At 54.2% G+C, this 17659-nt stretch overlaps 1 protein-coding gene and 1 long non-coding RNA gene across 3 annotated transcripts in view; one reads left to right on the top strand and one right to left on the bottom strand.

Annotated features, from left to right (window-relative positions):
- The window catches only part of RYR1 (ryanodine receptor 1), a 116005-nt gene that overhangs the window by 38124 nt on the left and 60222 nt on the right, over nt 1-17659 (bottom strand). The window contains exons 64-83 of one of the 2 annotated variants that reach the window (XM_082437631.1): nt 17505-17586; nt 16846-16976; nt 16276-16608; nt 14952-15192; nt 12736-12823; nt 12533-12625; nt 10588-10758; nt 8994-9053; nt 8586-8723; nt 7914-8026; nt 7639-7735; nt 7278-7384; nt 5409-5460; nt 5208-5276; nt 3763-3862; nt 3375-3454; nt 3220-3296; nt 2526-2599; nt 1869-1886; nt 726-806 (exon numbers count right to left, since the gene is read on the bottom strand). In XM_082437631.1, coding sequence (XP_082293757.1) covers nt 726-806; nt 1869-1886; nt 2526-2599; nt 3220-3296; nt 3375-3454; nt 3763-3862; nt 5208-5276; nt 5409-5460; nt 7278-7384; nt 7639-7735; nt 7914-8026; nt 8586-8723; nt 8994-9053; nt 10588-10758; nt 12533-12625; nt 12736-12823; nt 14952-15192; nt 16276-16608; nt 16846-16976; nt 17505-17586 — 2205 coding nt within the window. The remainder of the gene's footprint in view (nt 1-725; nt 807-1868; nt 1887-2525; nt 2600-3219; nt 3297-3374; nt 3455-3762; nt 3863-5207; nt 5277-5408; nt 5461-7277; nt 7385-7638; nt 7736-7913; nt 8027-8585; nt 8724-8993; nt 9054-10587; nt 10759-12532; nt 12626-12735; nt 12824-14951; nt 15193-16275; nt 16609-16845; nt 16977-17504; nt 17587-17659) is intronic. The other variant, XM_082437632.1, reaches the window with a different exon arrangement.
- On the top strand, nt 816-3097 carry LOC309648703. The gene is made up of 2 exons (XR_014256754.1): nt 816-1666; nt 2662-3097. It is a non-coding gene; the product is annotated as an uncharacterized lncRNA (long non-coding RNA).

Here is a 17659-nt window from a genome sequence, read left to right on the forward strand (position 1 = left end):
AGACTGTACATGTTTGTCATAGGAAACTGCATCGGGTACAATGTTTACTGTTCAGACTTTCAACTATTCCTTTAACGTAAGCTGTGTGCCACACGAGGTTATGTTTTCTCACCAATGATGTATTTAATTAACTTGCTGTGTCATCCTTGATCTGGTTATATTGCCTGAACCAGAACAAAAGTTGTGAAAACTCAAACTTGTTTAAGTTAGGAAAGAGTCTGTAGGCCTTCGTCGTGGCCAAGTATTTTATAAGCAAAATTAATAGGTGGTTCTAACAGATTCATTTAAAAATGCCAGGCAAATTTTCCCTCTACTGACCCAGAGTATGGCAATCTACCACATTTACTGAACTTTGGCAGCTGCTGCAAAATGCCTGTGGAAAAAAGGCATGTGGCGAATTGCTCATTTGTGAAAATTGATTTTGGGCCAAATTGGGTTTTGGCAGATTGCTTTTGGGGAATTGGACTGGCTAGAGGAGGTGAAAGTGAAGCAAAGTGGCTAGGCTCCAGACATTCAAGAGAGATTTAGGAAGGTGGGCAGGCAGCACTTGACACTGGCTGAAAGTAAAGAATGAACGACAGTGGGATTGAGGACAAGGCCTGGATGGGGGGATTGAGGCCATCACTGATAAAGGGAAGAGGAGACTGGAGATTAACTCAGACAACCCTTCCAGACCGACCCCAAACCCTGGCCTTCTCTCTCTGTCACCCAGCCCTCCTCCTCACCATTATTGTGCCCCTCGCAGAGCAATTGCAGGAATCGGAACAGGTCTTGGGTGAATTCATCATCTGCCATGACCTTCTCTCCTGGGTGGAAGAGGGGGGGAAAGGGCCAGAAGGGATCAGATGCGCCAGGACACAGCACGCATGCACATGGCCCATGCACACTGCACACGCATGCAGAAAGCATGGGGCGCGCAGGGAGGAGCAGCGATCACTTTAAGGACAGCATGAGGTCCACGGGCATCCATGACACCAGAGTCCAGGACATCAGCAGATGGAAACTGAGGTGCCCTGAGTTATGAAGCTGGGGCCTCAAGTGTCTGTCTACGATATCAGTGTCCCTTTGATGTCACCACCTGTGTGACAGCTGGGAGTGTCTGTCGACCTAGCAGAGGTTCGGGCTGCTGTTACCTCCCTCAGCCCCCCTCCAGGACGGCGTGGGGCGGTTAATGGATTATGGGGGTCAGAGTCACTTTCACGCAAAGGCTCTGAGCAGGAGGGGATTGAGCAGGGGGATGGGAATCCAAAGCCAGCCAATTGGCTCCGATGCCTTGAAAGCAGCCAATCCAGGAGAAGCAGAGGGGGAGGCGTGTAAACATGGGCCAATCAGAACGGGCATCTGAAAGAAGCCAATCACTGTGGGCTGTAGGGGAGGGAAGGCTAGATAGTGAAGGTTCGGGCCAACCAGAGCAGGCGCAGAGGAGGCACGCACACCAATCAGAGTGGCTGCTTGGGGGCAACCAATCTGGTTGGTGGATGGGAGCCGCAGACTCGATCAACATGGGGTCGCGGGCGCAGAGAGCAGGGCAGGTGGGAGAGGGGTTCACCCCACCTCGGGACTGAGAATCTGGGTCTGGAAGTCCGAGAACATCCAGCTGGAAAGGCATCTTTGCCATCTTCTCTAGCTTCTATTTTACACATGGGGAAACTGAGGCTTACGGAAGGTAAGAGTCCCATGTGTTGTTAGTGGCTAATCTGGGACCCGAATCTTGGTCTCTGGACCCCTGATCTCGAGACTTTCCTCGGGCATGGACCCTCCCTCCCCTGGATGACCCAAATTCTCAGCCCCCAGGTGGAGGGGATGGTTCGGGGTTAGAAGCAAGGGGTGGCAGTAGCACAGCACGGGAAATGGACTAGGGGAATTACCGTTCTGGCGGTTGATGACTGGGGCAGCCAACAGGATGAGAGGAAGAAGCAGAAGAAAAGAGGGAAAAAGAAAGGCAGAAGGGGACAGAGAGACAGACAGAAAAACACACACAGAGACATGGTCAGGGATGAAGGCACAGACACAGAGAGAGAAACAACCCACAGAGAGAGAGAGCGACAATGAGCAAGGAAGCAAAGAAGAGAACAAGAAGAGGGTAAAAGCAGAGAGGAAGAAAGAAGAGGGAAGAGAAAGAGAGAGATGGGTAGGTACAGGTGGAGAGGCAGGAGGCAAGGATCAGGGCAGAAAGGTTAGGCACGTCACAACACGGCAAAGAGGAGACTCGATTAACTCAGATTAGGGACATTAATGAGAGAACAGCAAGCAGGGCTGGAGACTTGGGGCATGTGGAGGGTAGGGTCCATGTGGTGATGGGTGAGAGAACACAGAAGGACACCCAGGGGTGGGACCATGGGGAGGGAGACTCTGGAGGAATGGGGGGGGCAGGACTGGGGACCACTGCAGGGGGAAAACCTGGGCATGCTCTTGGGGAGGGAAGGTGTCTTGGTGGAAGGGAGCTCTGGGCAATTGGGGGGGAGGGGGGTGGATCCTGAAAGAAGGGGATGCCCCAGGGAGAGGGAAGCCCAAGAAGGCCTCACCGGTTCCATCCTCATTCACCATGCCCAGCCCCTCTGCCTTGTTCTGTCTTTCGAAGGCATTGAGATCCAGGACACTGAGGGAAAGAAAGGAAAGATGGTGAAGATGTGCTGAGGCCTCTGCCCTCCTCTCTTCCAGAGACTGGTAGCTCCCCCACGGTGGAGGGTGGTGAGCCATTGTAAACCATGAGTGAGCTGAAATCAAGAGGAAGCAGAAACCAAGAGCTGAGAGAAGCTATGCAGTGGCAGCTGTGAGGTCGGGTGGGGCAAGGATGAAATGTATAAAAGTTGAAATCAGAAGGAAACAGAAACCATCAATTAGCAAAAGCTTCAGAGAGGCAGTGAAAGTTAGTCAACCGCAAGAGGAGAACAAAGGCAGACGGTAGTGGAGCCACACGAATAGGGGTCTTCGGAAAGAGCCCCAAGTCCCTGCTGCCTGAGTGTCCCTTGAAGACTCAACAACGTTCCGGCTCCAGCTGTCTGGATCCTTAATACAACCCGTTCTTAAAGTCTGTGGCATTTTGCCTCCCTTATCGTTCCATGTGAATCCTTATAATAAACTCCCTATTATTTGAGCTGGTCTGAGTGTGTCTCTGTTCCTGGAACCAAGAGAACAGACCTGGAACCGGAGGTGGCGTGGGGACTGGGGGCTCAGCCACACCAGGCAGCTTCACTAAAGACGTGCACTAGAGCCCACCTGCAGGTTTGCATCAGCGCCTGGATACTCTGGAAGAAGCCAACTTCCTTCTTGTCCTTCAGGTAATCCAGCATTTTCTGCAGAGGGGGAACTGGGGGTCGCACAGGAACCTCCCACCCCTCCCAGCTCCCCTCCCAAGTCCCTTCGCCCATTACCTGCTGCACATCGGCATTGCCTCCATTCAGGATGGAGATGCCCAGCTTCAGGGTGGAGGACACCATGGCGCCCGTCTCTCCTGGAGGGGATGGGTTGGGGGGTGGGGTAGGCAACGGATGGTCCACTCAGTTTGGGAGCAGGGTTCTTCACTCACCAGAAAACAGCCATCCCGGGGGATGTCAGAGAGTGGGGCAGAGGAGAGTGCAAGGGCGCGTATGCAGGGGTGATCAGCATTGAAGGAATTGGTGAGAAATTGCAAGGCAAGTGCGTGAGTGCAATCCACATGCATGAGGGGTGGGAGAGTGTGCCCGCTGGGTCCACAGGGGATGGGTGGGCTGGGGACAGGATGGGTTTACTCAGGAGGAGCTGAATGCACGTGCAGGGCACCTTTGCAGGCACTGATCATCTGGAGCACCATCTCCGCGGTGCCCCGGTTGTGCAGCCGCGCCTGCTGGTACAGGAGCCTCTGCTTCTCCATCTCTTTCTCCTGCAGCAGAGCCCGGCCCACGGAGCTGAGTGAGTCCAGGCTCACCAGCCCAGCCTTGCCCTCTCACAGGCTTGCCCTCACCGCTGCCCTTCCTCCTCCAGCCACATCCCCTGGCTCATTCCTTCAACTGTAAGCTCCTTCTATCCCCTGGGACTTAAGTCTGCGATTTGTCTCCTGCACCTACACAGGGCTGGGCATGGAGCAATTGTAACCTGGCCCCATGCACCTCCAAGGGGTCAACGGATAAAATCCCAGGGGTCTGTGAACATGGATGGGGAAAAAAGTTAGATTTTTATATTTCCCACCGTCCATCTGAAACGTAGCATTTCCTTCCATTATGGATGAGGCCATAAATCACAGCAGTATTAGCAGAATCCATGGCTGTGTCATCCATACAAATCACAGATGTTTCGATATCACATCATTTTTGAAGACATCTCGAAACATCACTTTTTTTTTTTTGCCCGCACTGCGCAGCTTGCGGGATTGAACCCAGGCCCCTGGCATTGAAAGCACCGAGTCCTAACCACTGGACCACCAGGGAATTCCCTCGAAATATCACTTATGTTCATCACTACTTATCAGTTACAGTAGCTACTGGATCCACTGTTAGTTCTTGTTATTTGGTAGATTAATAAAGAAGTACAGCGATTACTGTATCACAAATTTTTAAAGCAATATTTTGACAACTATTTCAATATGCTTGTTTCCTCTGCTATGGATTCGTTTTATATATTTAAGTACATGATTCTGAGAAAGGATTCATCGGATGCCAAAGGGGACCCTGACACAAAAAAGGTTGAGAAACTTGGGGAAATGCTTGCTGATCACCTTAATGAGTGAAAGGATGGGTTAATTGCATTTACTAGCTCTTTCTCATTGCCTGGCCTTTGCGTATGCTGTGCCCCTACATAGAACACCTTTCCCTTTTTCTTCAAATGGCACATTCCTTCTATCCTTCTGTTCAGACATCCCTTCCTCTGAGAAACCCTCCCTGAAACCCTTGCCCCCGGGCTGGATCAGGCGTCTTGCCTGGGCCCGCATGACCCCCTGAGCTTCCCTGGCTTCCCCCGGCCCTGACCCCTCTGCCCGTGCCTCCCCATTCCCGCCCTGACCATTTTGCTGGAGCTCCCCTCATCACCACGGTGGACACTCTGTGCTGTTACTGTCTGCTTGATGTAGCTGTCTCCCCAGTAGACTGGCCTGGCCGCTGCTATGTGCCCAACATCACCCAGCCCAGGGCCGGGCCCAGAGCATTGCTCTGTGAACACATGCTGACTGAATGGGGGATAATGAAGTCAGGATCCCCCATACCTTTCTTCAGGGACTACTTGATCCCACCTACCTCAAAGGAAAGCTCAACCTCCTCTTCTTCAGCTTCGCCATTCTCCCCTCCCTCCTCCAGGTGGCAGCTCTGGGGATAGGGCATCAGTTAGAGATGATGGTGAACAGAAGAGATACCCCAGGCCAGTTCCAGCCCTTTCAGTGGACAGGCATTGCAGCTGAGGGGGAAGGGAACCTGCCCTAAATGGGGGCAGGGCCTCACCTTTGCCATGATATCGGCATACGCTATATACAAGTAATCTTCATCCAGTTTGCTGAGGAAGTAAGTGGGGAGACAGTCAGGACCCAGTAGAGAGGAACCCCATCTTATAACAGCTTCCAGTTCTCCTTTGGAGAGCCACCCCTCCCCATGCTCAGGCTGTGTGGTTCAGATGGGGTAGGACTCTCCATTGCCAGACTGGGCATGTGATCAAGGCTGAGCCAATCAGTACTTTCTATCTGCTTGGCTACAATAATAGGTAAGAGATGGTCATGTGGTCCACTCTGGTCCAGTGGAATTCATTCTGGGAGTTTTGCTGAAGCTATTGATAGAGCTGCTCCCTTTCCACTGGGGTTGCTATGATGGTGTGATGGAAGCCTGGAGCTTCCCGGGCCATCTTGCCACCTGACAACTGGTTGGCTCACCTGACAACTGGTTGGCTCACCTGACAACTATGATCAACCACCTCCTTAGGTCTCCTCTATAATAATAATACTAATAACCACAGAAGTAATGGCCAACACCCATTGAGTTTACTCTAGGTTGGTTTCTGTTCCAAGTGCTTTGTATATAATAACAAATTAATTCTCACAGTAATTCAATTAGGTAGATATATAGTTAACCCTTGAACAATATAGTTTTGAACTGCACAGGTCCACTTATAGTGCATTTTTAAGAATAAATACTGCTACAGTACTATACAATCCATGGTTGGTTGAATCCATGGATGCAGAACTGCAGATATGGAGGGCCAACTATAGAGTTATACCTGGACTTTTGACCACATGGAGGGTCAGTACCCCTAACCCCTGCATTGTTCAAGGGTCAATTGGATTACTAGCCCCATTTTACAGATGAGGGAAACTGAGGCACAAAGATCCTTCTTCGCCAGGGTCATAGAGCTTGTATTGGTCATAGAGCTCGTACTGGGATTCAAACCATAGAGCTTGTACTGGGATTCAAACCTGGATAGTCTAACTCCAGGGTCATTGCCATCCCAGAGGACAGAAAACAGAATACTCAGCTTCCCAGTCTCCCTTGCAACTTGTGGTGGCCTGATGTCAGAATTCTGGCCAATGGAACATGTGCAGAAGCCCACCAAGGAGAGCTTTCCTTGTACAAAAAGATTTTGGTCTTGCTTAAGGGAAAGCCTTTCCCCTTCTTTCTGCCTGACATGTGGTCGTGACGCCTGGATGTTCAGCATCCATCTTGTAACCACCAGGCAACAGCTCAGAATAGCACGGCAGACACCCTGAACGAGCCTGGGTCCCTGTCAGTGTCATTGTGCCACTGCCCAACCCTGGACTCTCTATCTCCTGACTTGATATTACATAAGAAAAACAAATCTCTGTGCCTCCACTTCCTCATCCACAAAAAAAAGTTGATAATAATATCTATCTCATAGTGTGACGATTAAGGGAGAGGATCTATATGTCAAGTGTTTAGCATGATGCTTGACACATAAAAAAACATTTAATAAACACTGCTATTTATTCCCATGACTGCCACTAGCCCATACGAAGCTTTTGTATGGCTCCCCTTCCTCACTGCCATCTGTTGGAAATTTGTCATGATATTCTGATTTTCTCCCTATAATATACTGTAGTATACTGATTTTGTTTGAGCAAGACATTTTCTTCTAGAAAAAGCCTAAATCAATATTGCCTGTGATGTGAACACTTCAGAGGAGATGCCCTTGTGAAGTGCTCAGTCTGCACAATGGTACGTGGGAGCTCTGCCTGTCCTAGTAAAATGATATTAGAAGATCCGCTATGGGGCTCCCACACAGAGGGTCTCTCTTGAGTAACAGGGAGGTTGCGGGAGTGGGCAGAGGTAGCGGGTTTCTCTCTGGGACCTAGGAAGGGGCCTCACCTCTTTTCAGTCAGGGCGGTACGGCTGAAGTGCAGGACCAGCTGGTGCAGGGGGTCCGGCTTCTTGTCCTCCACCTCTTCCTCCTCCTCCTCCTGCTCACCAGCTTTCTGGAGGGAGGTGTGGGGCTCGGGGGAGGGGCTTCTAGGGTCCCCACCTGTCTCCCCTCTAGCCCTGCTGGGCTGTTTTTTTTTTCCTCTTCCCCCACATCCTGCACCCTCCCCTGGTTCTGCCCAAGCCAGGGGCCCTGGTTCCCATACCCCCCAGTGCGAAGGACGACCCACCCCTGGAGGTGTACAATGGACGGCTGGGCCCCAGTCCTATTCCACTCTGCCCCGACACTCCCAGGCAGGCCCCAGCTCACTGAAAGGTCATCTATCATGCGGTCCTCGAAACTGTGGTCTTCAGTCAGGATCCACGCCGCCTTGTAGCTCTCCACAAACATGTTACAGGCCCGGTGCCTTCGGGGGAAAGATGTACGGTGTCGCCGAGACCTCCCCATCCACGCCTCTCTGTCCTCCCACACATCTCCGCTCCCCAAGACCCCACTGGGGTTGACACTCCATCCTCTTGCCTCTTCAGCCACTCTTTCTCCAAGGCCCCTAGAGGTTACCTCCTCCATGGGGGGGGGGGTCTTACGTGGGCAGGTTGTACAGGGGGGTCATGCGGAAACAGGCGACGACCGCCCTCCGGCGCTGCTTGGACAAGAGCTTGTGCCACACGGCCTTCCTGGACTTATAAGGGTGCTCGATCTGGAGGCGGGATTATCTGTCACGTCTCCAGACTCTGCCCCTGGTCTGATTCTCACTTCCAGCCCCGAGTGAAACTGCCCATCAGTGCCCACGTCCAAATTCAGGCCCGACTCACAGGGCCGAAGAAACACCCTGGCTCCACCCACAGAGTCAAGGTTCTCACCTGTACTACTCTGCTTGCAGACTGAAATTTCCCTCCTACGCCCCGCCCGCAGACCCGGGGCCACTCCCCAGACCCCGCCCCAATCTCAAGACCCGCCCAAGGCACTGCCCGCAGAGTCAAGGCGTCTTCACTGGGCCTGACTCGCAGACCCAAAGTTCTGCTGCCCCTGGCGCCGTTCCCAGGCCCAAGATTAAGCTCCAGGTCCTACCCCCAGATCAAAGTTTCCATTCTAAGTCTCGCTTTAAACTCAACTGTCACCACCCCCAACAGATTAAAGGCCCGCCCCTTGCCCCGCTCAGAGTCCCAAGGTTCAACCGCAGGCCCCGCCCACAGGCTCAAGGACCGCCCCAGGCCCCGCCCAGAGACGCAAGCTTCGGCAACTCAGTAGTAAGACACCTGCTCCAGATGATAGAGCACTGCAGACACTTCCTGGACTCTGCGCACGATTTTCTCCGGGTTGTCAGCGTCCTCCTCGCGGCCCGGGAGGCCCCGGTACAGGGCCATCTGCCAGCGTAGAGAAGGAGAGCCTTCGACCTGAGAGGAGGAAGGACGGTCAGCATGAAGCCCCTCCCCTGCCCGCTCCCTCCTCTCTCAGCCGGGCTTCTCGGAGCGCCCCTCTGCGTAGAGTGGGCTTCTCCGGCCGCTCCGTCCCCCATTCAATGCTGTGATGATTCACTGGGGTGCCGAATACAAGGTCCCTCTTTCGATGTCTGATACATAGTAAGTGCTCAAACGTCGGCTGTTACTCTTGCTATTAACCCGACATGCCCGTTTCGGTTGCACCTTAAGGAGGAGGAGGCGTACCTTTCCCTGAAGGTGAAGGTTGTTTTGCAGAAATTCCCGGACCTCCTCATCTGTGTCTTTCTGGGGAGACATGACAGGCTGGGTCACTCTGGAGGGCCAAGCGTCCTCCTTGACCTACAACCCTTTCCCTTCCAGCCCCATCACCCAAGCAACTGGTGAGAGGCTTGTGTGGGGAAGATCTGAGAGAAACTGAAAGGATCCACAGGTCAGGAGTGGTCAGAGAGGAGTCCTAGAGGGCATCAGAGGCCACAGAGGCACCTTGAAGAGACAGGATTAGAGGGGCCTCGTTGGGGCTGTGAGAGGAGGTAGGGGGTGACATGAGGCTATCCCCAAAGGTCAAAAAAGGTCAGAAGAGGGTCAGAGTGGGGCTGGGAGTAAGTAGGAGATGGGCAGGGACTTTCTGAAGATTAAGAGGTGGGTGAGGGGGATTAGAAGGAGACGATAAGGTCAGCAGAGGTCATAGGGGGTCAGGCAGATCACCCAAGTCACTGGTGGGATTTACACGGAGGCTAAAGGAGGGATCAGTAGGGTGGGGTTTCCTTAGGGTCCCAGGAGAGGGGGCCCTCATGATGAAGTTAAGTGGGCAGAGGGGCCCAGGAGGGCTCTTAGGGATCTCAGCAGTACTCAACAGGTCCTAGGAGGAGAAAGGGGGTGCTTGTGATATCAGGGGAGAGTCAGTGGTCTTCAGGGCCCTGGGGGTTAGTAGATTGTCAGGGTGCTGAGCAGGGTCCTGGGGTTCTAGGGGTCTTGGGGCAGAGTCCTGGGAGGGCTTCTTGGGTCCCTGAGGCCAAAAAGGATCAGGGAGGGGGGTTGTTATCCCATACAATGGATAAAAGGGGTCCTGGGAGGCCTCTTTGGGGCCCCAGAGGGCTTAGAAGGATTCAGGGGCAGGGGCAATTGGTCCCAATCACCCTTGAGACCTCAGAGGTTTCGGTGTGGTCCTGCGGAAGAAGCCATTAGAATCCTGGGGGCTACTTAGGGTCACAGGGTGCTCACTGGGCCCCTGAGAGCCTTTGGGGGCTCAGCTGGGTGTCAACAGAGTCCCGGGGGAGGGGTCAGCAGGGTCCTGAGGGAAAGATGTGGTGAGCTGGAGAGGTCAGTGGGAACCCAGAGGTTCAGGGGGGGGGCCAATGGGGTCCTGAGGGGCTCAGTGGGTCCCGAGGGACTTGGGGAGGTCCTGGTAGAGGGCTTGGGGGAGTCTCAGGGGGGCTCATGGTGTCTCAGCTGGGGTCCTCAGGGTCCCAGCAGGTTTGGCATGGCAGGGGGGTGGTGCTCAGTAGGGTCCCTGAAGGCTCAGTGTGGTCCTTGGGTCCCAAGGGTCTTAGTGGCCTTTCCAGTTCCCAGTGGGGTCCCAGTTAGGGTCCTTTGGTCCCAGAGTTCGGAGAGCATCCCAAGTAGGGTCCTCAGCATCCTGCGGGAAGGCTCAGGGCGTCCTAGGAGGCCCAGTGAATCCTCAGGCTCCTGGAGAAGGGCTCAGTAGGGTCCTAAGGGAGGGCCCTTAGTGGGATGCTGGGAGTTCAGTAGGGTCCCAGGGGCTTAGTGGGAGTGCTGAGTGGGATCCTGGTAGGTTCTCAGACAGGGGCTGAGCAGGCACCAGGGCATAGCGGGTCTTGGCCAGCGTAATGAGCTCCTGGTCAGTGGGTGCACACATATTCAGGCCGATGGGCAGCATCTTCTTGAGCGTGGCCACAATCAGCGATGTCTGCACGGAGTACCGGTCCCCCCGGCGCTTCTTCTTGGTGCGTTCCTGGTCTGAGCCACCTGACTGTGGGGACACGGGGGCTCAGCGCCAGCCTGAGTCTCAGCCTGGCCCCTGCTCCAGCCCCAACCAGCTACCATTGTCCACACTCCAGCCCCCGCCTGAATACTAGGCAGCCCCGTCCCATCCCAGTTTCCACCCCAGACCTTGCTGATCTTTCACTTCAGACCCCCATCCCTGACCCTAGACCCTCCCAGACCCAAGCCTCTGTCCCAAATTCCAACTTCTACCCCAAATCCTTCCAGATTTCCCTCCATTCCAGGCTTTCTCAACTTCTAGCAGTCTTCTCCCAGAATCGCCCCAGAATTTTCAGTAGGACACCCCTCCTGCCCCTACACAACACTTACAAGCCCCCCTTCAGAGCCCAAGACAGAGTTCCCAAGAATGAAATGAAGATGTAGAACTGTAAAGAGTCCCAAGAGACAAGAGAAGTTGGAAGAAAAAGAGAGAGAGAGAGAGAGACACTGAGAGACTGAGACAGACAAGGAGACAGAAGATGCAAGAAAGATCCAGAAAGATCTGGAAGCAGAAGCACAGAGCACAGAGTCCCACAGCCATGTTCTGGAGCCTTGGGTGCAGACCCACGGCCTGGGCCACCCCAGTCATGCCAATGAGAAGCCCCGGTGACAAGCTTCGGCCGGAGCCGCACCCACGCCAGCTTGTGATATGGAGCATGGCACATGCAGCACCTCACTGGGTCCTCACGAGCCCTGGGGCTGGGGGGCCACTGACTGGATGCCTTCCAAAGCTCAAAAGGTTAATACACTTGTCCAAGGTCACACAGCTAACTGCCAAGAGTCAGGATTCTAACCCAAGTGCATCTGATTCCAGAGCCCAGGCCTTAAACCCCAACCGTGCACGTGACTTTCCCACCCCCATTCCCATTCCCTGGGACCTCAGTCCAAAGTGCTTTGAAGCTTTGGGGAAAGCTGAGAGGGGAGTTGGTTATTTTTTAAACAAATGTTAAAAAAATTTCAACAGCCAAAAGTTGAGGGCCGGGAAGGGAATGGTTGGTGGGAGGTGGGGTGGAGGAAGAGAAAGAGGATGGGGGCTAGGAGCCAAGGATGAGGGGTGGGGAACAGGGGCAGGGGTTTTCTGGAGGCAGAGCAGAGGCTGGGGTTGGGAGCGGGGTAGAGGGTGTTAGCCAAGAGCCATGCGGAAGGTTCCAGACGTGGGGCTGACCTGTACATCTCCCGCCTGCTTCATCAGGTTGCAGACAGAGACAAGAAGTGTTACCCCAGTTCCTCCGAGAACCCCAGGCCCCCTCCAAGTCAGCCCTAACCGCAGCTCCTCTGCCCCACCCTGATGCAAATCCCCCAGCTGGGCATTTCCAGACCTCACTCAGGGTGGTGGGTTTGTTCTTTAGACCCTGTCCTTCTGGGAAGGATAAGGGGAGAGGAAAGGGGGAGATGTGGGATAGTGGGATAGAAGGAAAGAAGTGGGTGAAAGGAGAGGAGGAAACTGGGATGGGGGAGGGAGATGGGGAGGGAGGAGTAAGATGAGGAACAGGGAGATGGGGAGGGTGATGGGGAGGAGAAAGCATGTAGGGCGGAGGGAGGAGATGGGGAAGAAGAGGGAAACGGGGGGGAAGGAAAAAGACGGGAGGGAGGAGATGGGGATGGGGGGGAGGAAGGAGGAGGGAGATGGGGCTGCTATGAGGGCTGCAGGGAATGCGACTAGGACAGGGCAGGCTGGCAGGGTGAGGAGGGGTCAGGTAGGAAGCCCAGGAGGCTGTTCCCTCCCTCCCCGCTAAGTCCTCCTCCCAGAGCAAAGCACCCACCTTGGCCATTTTGCTCTTGCTGTCTGCAGTCAGAAATGACATGTTGTTGATCTCATTCTGGACCACAAAGTTCTGCTCTTCGCGCTTAAAGTTCTGGGGGTGGGGGGAGGCAGTGTTGGGGATCAGACAGAGTGGGGGAGGGCATCTTTGGGCAGCAGCTTCTCCGCTTATAGAGAGGAGGGGCAGGGCGGGTGGGCACTCACGTGGGACTTGGACCAGTAGATGAAGATCTCGCCCACCATCCTGAACAGCTCCTCCGCACTGGGGTTGGGCTCGGTCAGCCAGTGTGCCCTGGGCAGGCAGGGGGAGGGGCTGGTGAGGGATGAGGGCAGGGACCCCCACAGAAGGGGGCCACGTGGAGAGACCTCAGGGGAGGGGATCGGAGACTCCAATGGGAGGGATAGAGCTTTCTAGGGTAATCTGGCCATTCAGATGATTTAAAAATTATCAATGAGGGCTTCCCTGGTGGCACAGTGGTTAAGAATCCGCCTCCCAATGCAAGGTACACGGGTTCGAGCCCTGGTCTGGGAAGATCCCACATGCTGTGGAACAACTAAGCCCGTGAGCCACAACTACTGAAGCAAGCCCACGCGCCTAAAGCCCATGCTCCGCAACAAGAGAAGCCACCTCAATGAGAAGGCCGCGCACCACAACGAAGAGTAGCCCCCCTTATCACAACTAGAGAAAGCCCGCACGCAGCAGCAAAGACCCAACACAGCCAAAAAAAAAAAAAAAAAAAAAAAAAATTATCAATGACCATTCCTTAAAAATTGTTTTTTCTTTCTCTAACCTTCTTATTGAAGTATAACATATATACAAAGTTTCAACTTGATGAATTATCACCAAGTGAACACACTTGTGTAACTGCCACCCAAATCAAGAAATAGAACATTTCCAGTCCCTGGTCTGAAAGATGCCCTTATCCAGACTTCTAGACCATGAATTTTTTTTTTAAGATTTAAAAAAAATTTTATTTTATTTATTTATTTTTGGCTGCATTGGGTCTTCGTTGCTGCACGCGTGATTTCTCTAGTTGCGGTGAGCAGGGGCTACTCTTCGTTGCGGTGAGCGGGCTTCTCATTGCGGTGGCTTCTCTGGTTGCGGAGCACGGGCTCTAGGCGCACGGGCTCCAGTAGTTGTGGCACGTGGGCTTTAGAGCACAGGCTCCATAGTTGTGGCGCATGCGCTTAGTTGCTCCGCGGCATGTGGGATCTTCCCAGACCAGGGCTCGAACCCATGTCCGCTGCATTGGCAGGCGGATTCTTAGCCACTGGCCACCACGGGAGCCCCTAAAGATTTTTTTTGATGTGGACCATTTTTAAAGGCTTTATTGAATTTGTTACAATATTGCTTCTGTTTTATGTTTTGGTTTTTTTGGCCGCGAGTCATGTGGGATTAGCTCCCGATTGAACCTGCACCCCCTGCATTGGAAGGCGAAGTCTTAAGCACTGGAACACCAGGGAAGTCCCCTAGCCCATGAATTATTTTGGTCTGTTCTTGAATGTTACATAAATAGATGATACGATATGTACTCTAAAATTTTCTGGTTTCTTTCATTCAACCTGATGTTTGAGAGATTCATCCATGTTGCTGGGTGTTGCAACAGTTTGCTCACTTTCATTGCCGTGTAGTATTCCACTGTGTGAGTATACCTCACTTTACTTGCCCATACTTTTTGACCCAACACTCCTACTCCTAGGAATCTACCCTATAGCGATACCCACTCATGAGCACAAAATTGGGTGTACAAGGATGTATACAGCATGCATACCACTGCTTTCTGCTTCAGCTCCCATGACAGACATAGCTAATCAATCCAAGCACCCTTTCTCACAAAGCCCTGATGCAACCTTAAAATCTTTTTCAACCCGGAGGGAACTTGGAGTTGAATCTTGCTCACTATCCCTGGATTTGGCTGCATCTAAAACTCAATAATTCTTTAAACTTTGCTTCTGATTTTAGGGAGATGTTCGCAATTGGTTGATACCTGTGCTTGCCCTTTTATAAAGACCTATGTTTCTGGGGGGAAATTAGTCTGGCCGGATCTGGACTATCTTCCTTTCTTCTCTCAGTGATGGAGGCGGGCCTGACCATAGGACTTCACTGCACAAATCAGGCATCCTGTCTACCCAAGCCTGAAGACGCAGTGCTGGAGGAGAGAAGTACGGCTCCTTATGGCTGATAGAGCCGTCCTCACAGGGCCTCAGGTTCAGGAGGTTTAAAGGAGCAGAAGGGGAGAAAACACAGGCTGGCTTTTATTGGTCCATAAGCAACAGGGGCTGGGGGTCAGAAGGTTGGGTAGGACTGAGTGAGCATTGCAAGAAGTTTATAGCAAGTCAGAGGCGAGAGGTCAGATGGGGTCCAAGGAAGCCGGGGGTCAGGCTGGGGTGTGTGGGGGGACGGCTGGGGACATGCTGACCTGTTGTTGTCCACGTAGCGGATGAGCAGTGGATAGAGGGCGTACAGGTCCCGGCAGAGTACGGAGAACTCATCCCGCACCAGGAGCTCGCCCTCCTCGGCTTCCGCCTTGGCCTCTAGGCGCAGCTGCTCCTCCTCGGACACCACCTTCCCCGCCCGCTTGCGCAGCCGCCCGATGGTGGGGATGAAGTGTGAATGCAGGAGCTCAGGCCGGGCCCGGCTCACGATGGGCTGGGCAAACACTGCAGAACCAGAGGGGGCGCAGGTGCTGCTGGCTGGCCACTGACTCCAGCACCTGACCTAAGACCTCTGATCGCACCCCTGACCTCTGTTTCCATCCCACGACTTCTGACCTGTACCTCTGACCCAGCAGCTGTCATCGACCCCAGCCTGACCCTGGCTTCTGACCCCAGCCTCTACCTCTGATCCCACTCCTGACCTCAGGCTGTGACCTCTGACATAGCCCCTGATCCTGGATCCCAACCCTAACCCTTGACCTGAAACTGTGACCCCTCAGCCCGACACAAGTCCTTGACTTCTGACTCCAACAACTGAATCCTAACCTGATATCTTACCCTAGCCTATGACATCTCACCCCAGTCTTTAACCTCTGACCTGGTCTATACCCTGACATACCTCACCACATGATTTCTGACTATGACCCTGGTTTCTTACCACAGCCTCTGACCTCTGACCCTGACCTCTGACCTCAGCCCTGATCTCTAGCTTGGCCCTGATCCAAAACTTAACTCCTAACAAGGAACTTACAAGTCATGATTTTTTTTTTTTTTTTTTTTGGCCACGCCGCGTGGCTTGTGGGATCCTAGTTCCCCAACCAGGAATTGAACCCAGGCCCCTGCAGTGAAAGCCCAGAGTCCTAACCACTGGACCACCAGGGAATTCCCCTGACATGGAACTTCTGAACCAGGAGCCCCAATCTTTTAAAGATTCAGTTCTTGACCTCTGACCCAGAACCCTAACTGTCCATATCGGGGACCCTGATATTCGACCTGGTCCTCTGACCCTTTGTATAAGGAACTCAGCCTTCTGACCCAGTTTCTAACCCATGACCTAACCCTCTTCAAGGCTCCAGAAATTCAGACTCCAGCCTGGAGGACTCCCAGGACCCATGCTTCTGCCTCAGACCCTATGAGCCTGAGGTTCTGACTCCTTAGGATGACCTCTGGCCTTGTGACCCCGAGAAAACTGAGCTCTGACTCCTCCCCACTCCCAGAAAACCATGGACCCCGGGATCTCCCTCTGAGACCATCAGGTCCAGGGACCTGAGCCCCAGTACTCAGGAGGCCCATGCCCGCCAGACCCACCAGCCAGCCGCTTCATCCACGAGGCCTCGTCAATGCCCAGGTTGTTGACGATGATCCGCAGGATATTCCCCAGCAGGGAGTTGAGATGGTCGGAAGTGATGGCTGTGCAGGGTGGAGGGGCCCCTGCAGGCAGGGCAGGCGGGAGTGCCTCGGGTCCGCGCTCCCACCAGCGGGGCAGGTAGCTGCACAGCATGGGCAGCGTGATCTCGATGACGTGCGGCATCTCTGTGTAGCGGGCCCCCGACTCAGCCAGCCCCCCGATGTCTGCCATGAGCCGCTCCAGCACCGGGATGTCAGGACACATCTCCTCCACGCTGTTGGGGAGCCCCAAGACTGGGGTGCGGGGAGGGGGTCAGGGCATGCCAACCCATCATGCCCAGACCTCAGTGTCCACACCATAATCCAGAGCACCCACAAACTCTGGGGTTCCCCAATCTGGAGAGCCCCCACCCTGGGGAATCCTCAGCCCCTCAGAGCCCAGACTGGGCCACACTACCCACAGTGGGTCTCCCTGGAACCCGTGCAGTGGAATATAACCCTTGACAGCTGCCCCAGCCCCGCCCGACTTACTGGCCCGCTCCCGGGGAGATTTGGTGGTGTACACTGAGCAGGCATTATACTCGTTCAGCTGAGGCTCCAGGAACGCCACCGGCATGGCCGCTGCTAGGCAGGCCAGGCACTCGCCCAGGGCTGGCCGAAGCCTGGAAGACGAGGCTGTGCTTAGCTCCCACGCCCCCTCTGCCCTGTCCTGGATCCCAGTCCCTTCCTCCACAGAAGTGCCTCTCCCCAGGACACTTCGGGGCAGAGATGCCATTCACTGGTGGTCACCCATGCGGCCGTTTCCCTGGGTTTCCTGAGTGCCCTTTTGCTCTACCGGTGATTCTGGCACTGCCAGCGGCCCTCCCCGGTGCCCCCAGCATGCCTGGCTCCTGTGGGCTGCCAGAGTTTCTGCGTGCCCCCTGCCAGCCCAGAACAACCTGGCATCCTGGCCGCCAAACGCCTGTGCCCACCTGGCCCCCAACCAGTGGCCTCCACTTTCTTCACTGGCCTTCCTCTGAGCGCCCTCACGTGGCCATCTTGAGGAACTGCAGTGGCCACGGTGCGGACGTCTTTTGAAGACTTTGACCATTTCCCGGCTTTTCATTCACCCCTATCTTCTCCTGTGCCCTCCCCTCCCTGGGCCCCCACGGTATCCACCCCAGCCCCAAACTATGGCTGTCTCTCCTTACTTTTCCACGTAAGGGCTCTTGGTGGTTCCCAGAGAGTAGATACTGCACAGCGTTCGGTAGCAAGAGACCTGGACATCATCCACTGAGGAAAAGAGGGAGGGTGAGGGTCCGTACCAGTTCTTCTCTAACCCCCTCCCTTGTCTCCAAATGACGGG

The sequence above is a fragment of the Balaenoptera physalus genome, assembly GCF_965194825.1.
Source record: "Balaenoptera physalus genome assembly, chromosome: 19".
In the NCBI taxonomy this organism is placed as follows: Eukaryota; Metazoa; Chordata; class Mammalia; order Artiodactyla; family Balaenopteridae; genus Balaenoptera; species Balaenoptera physalus.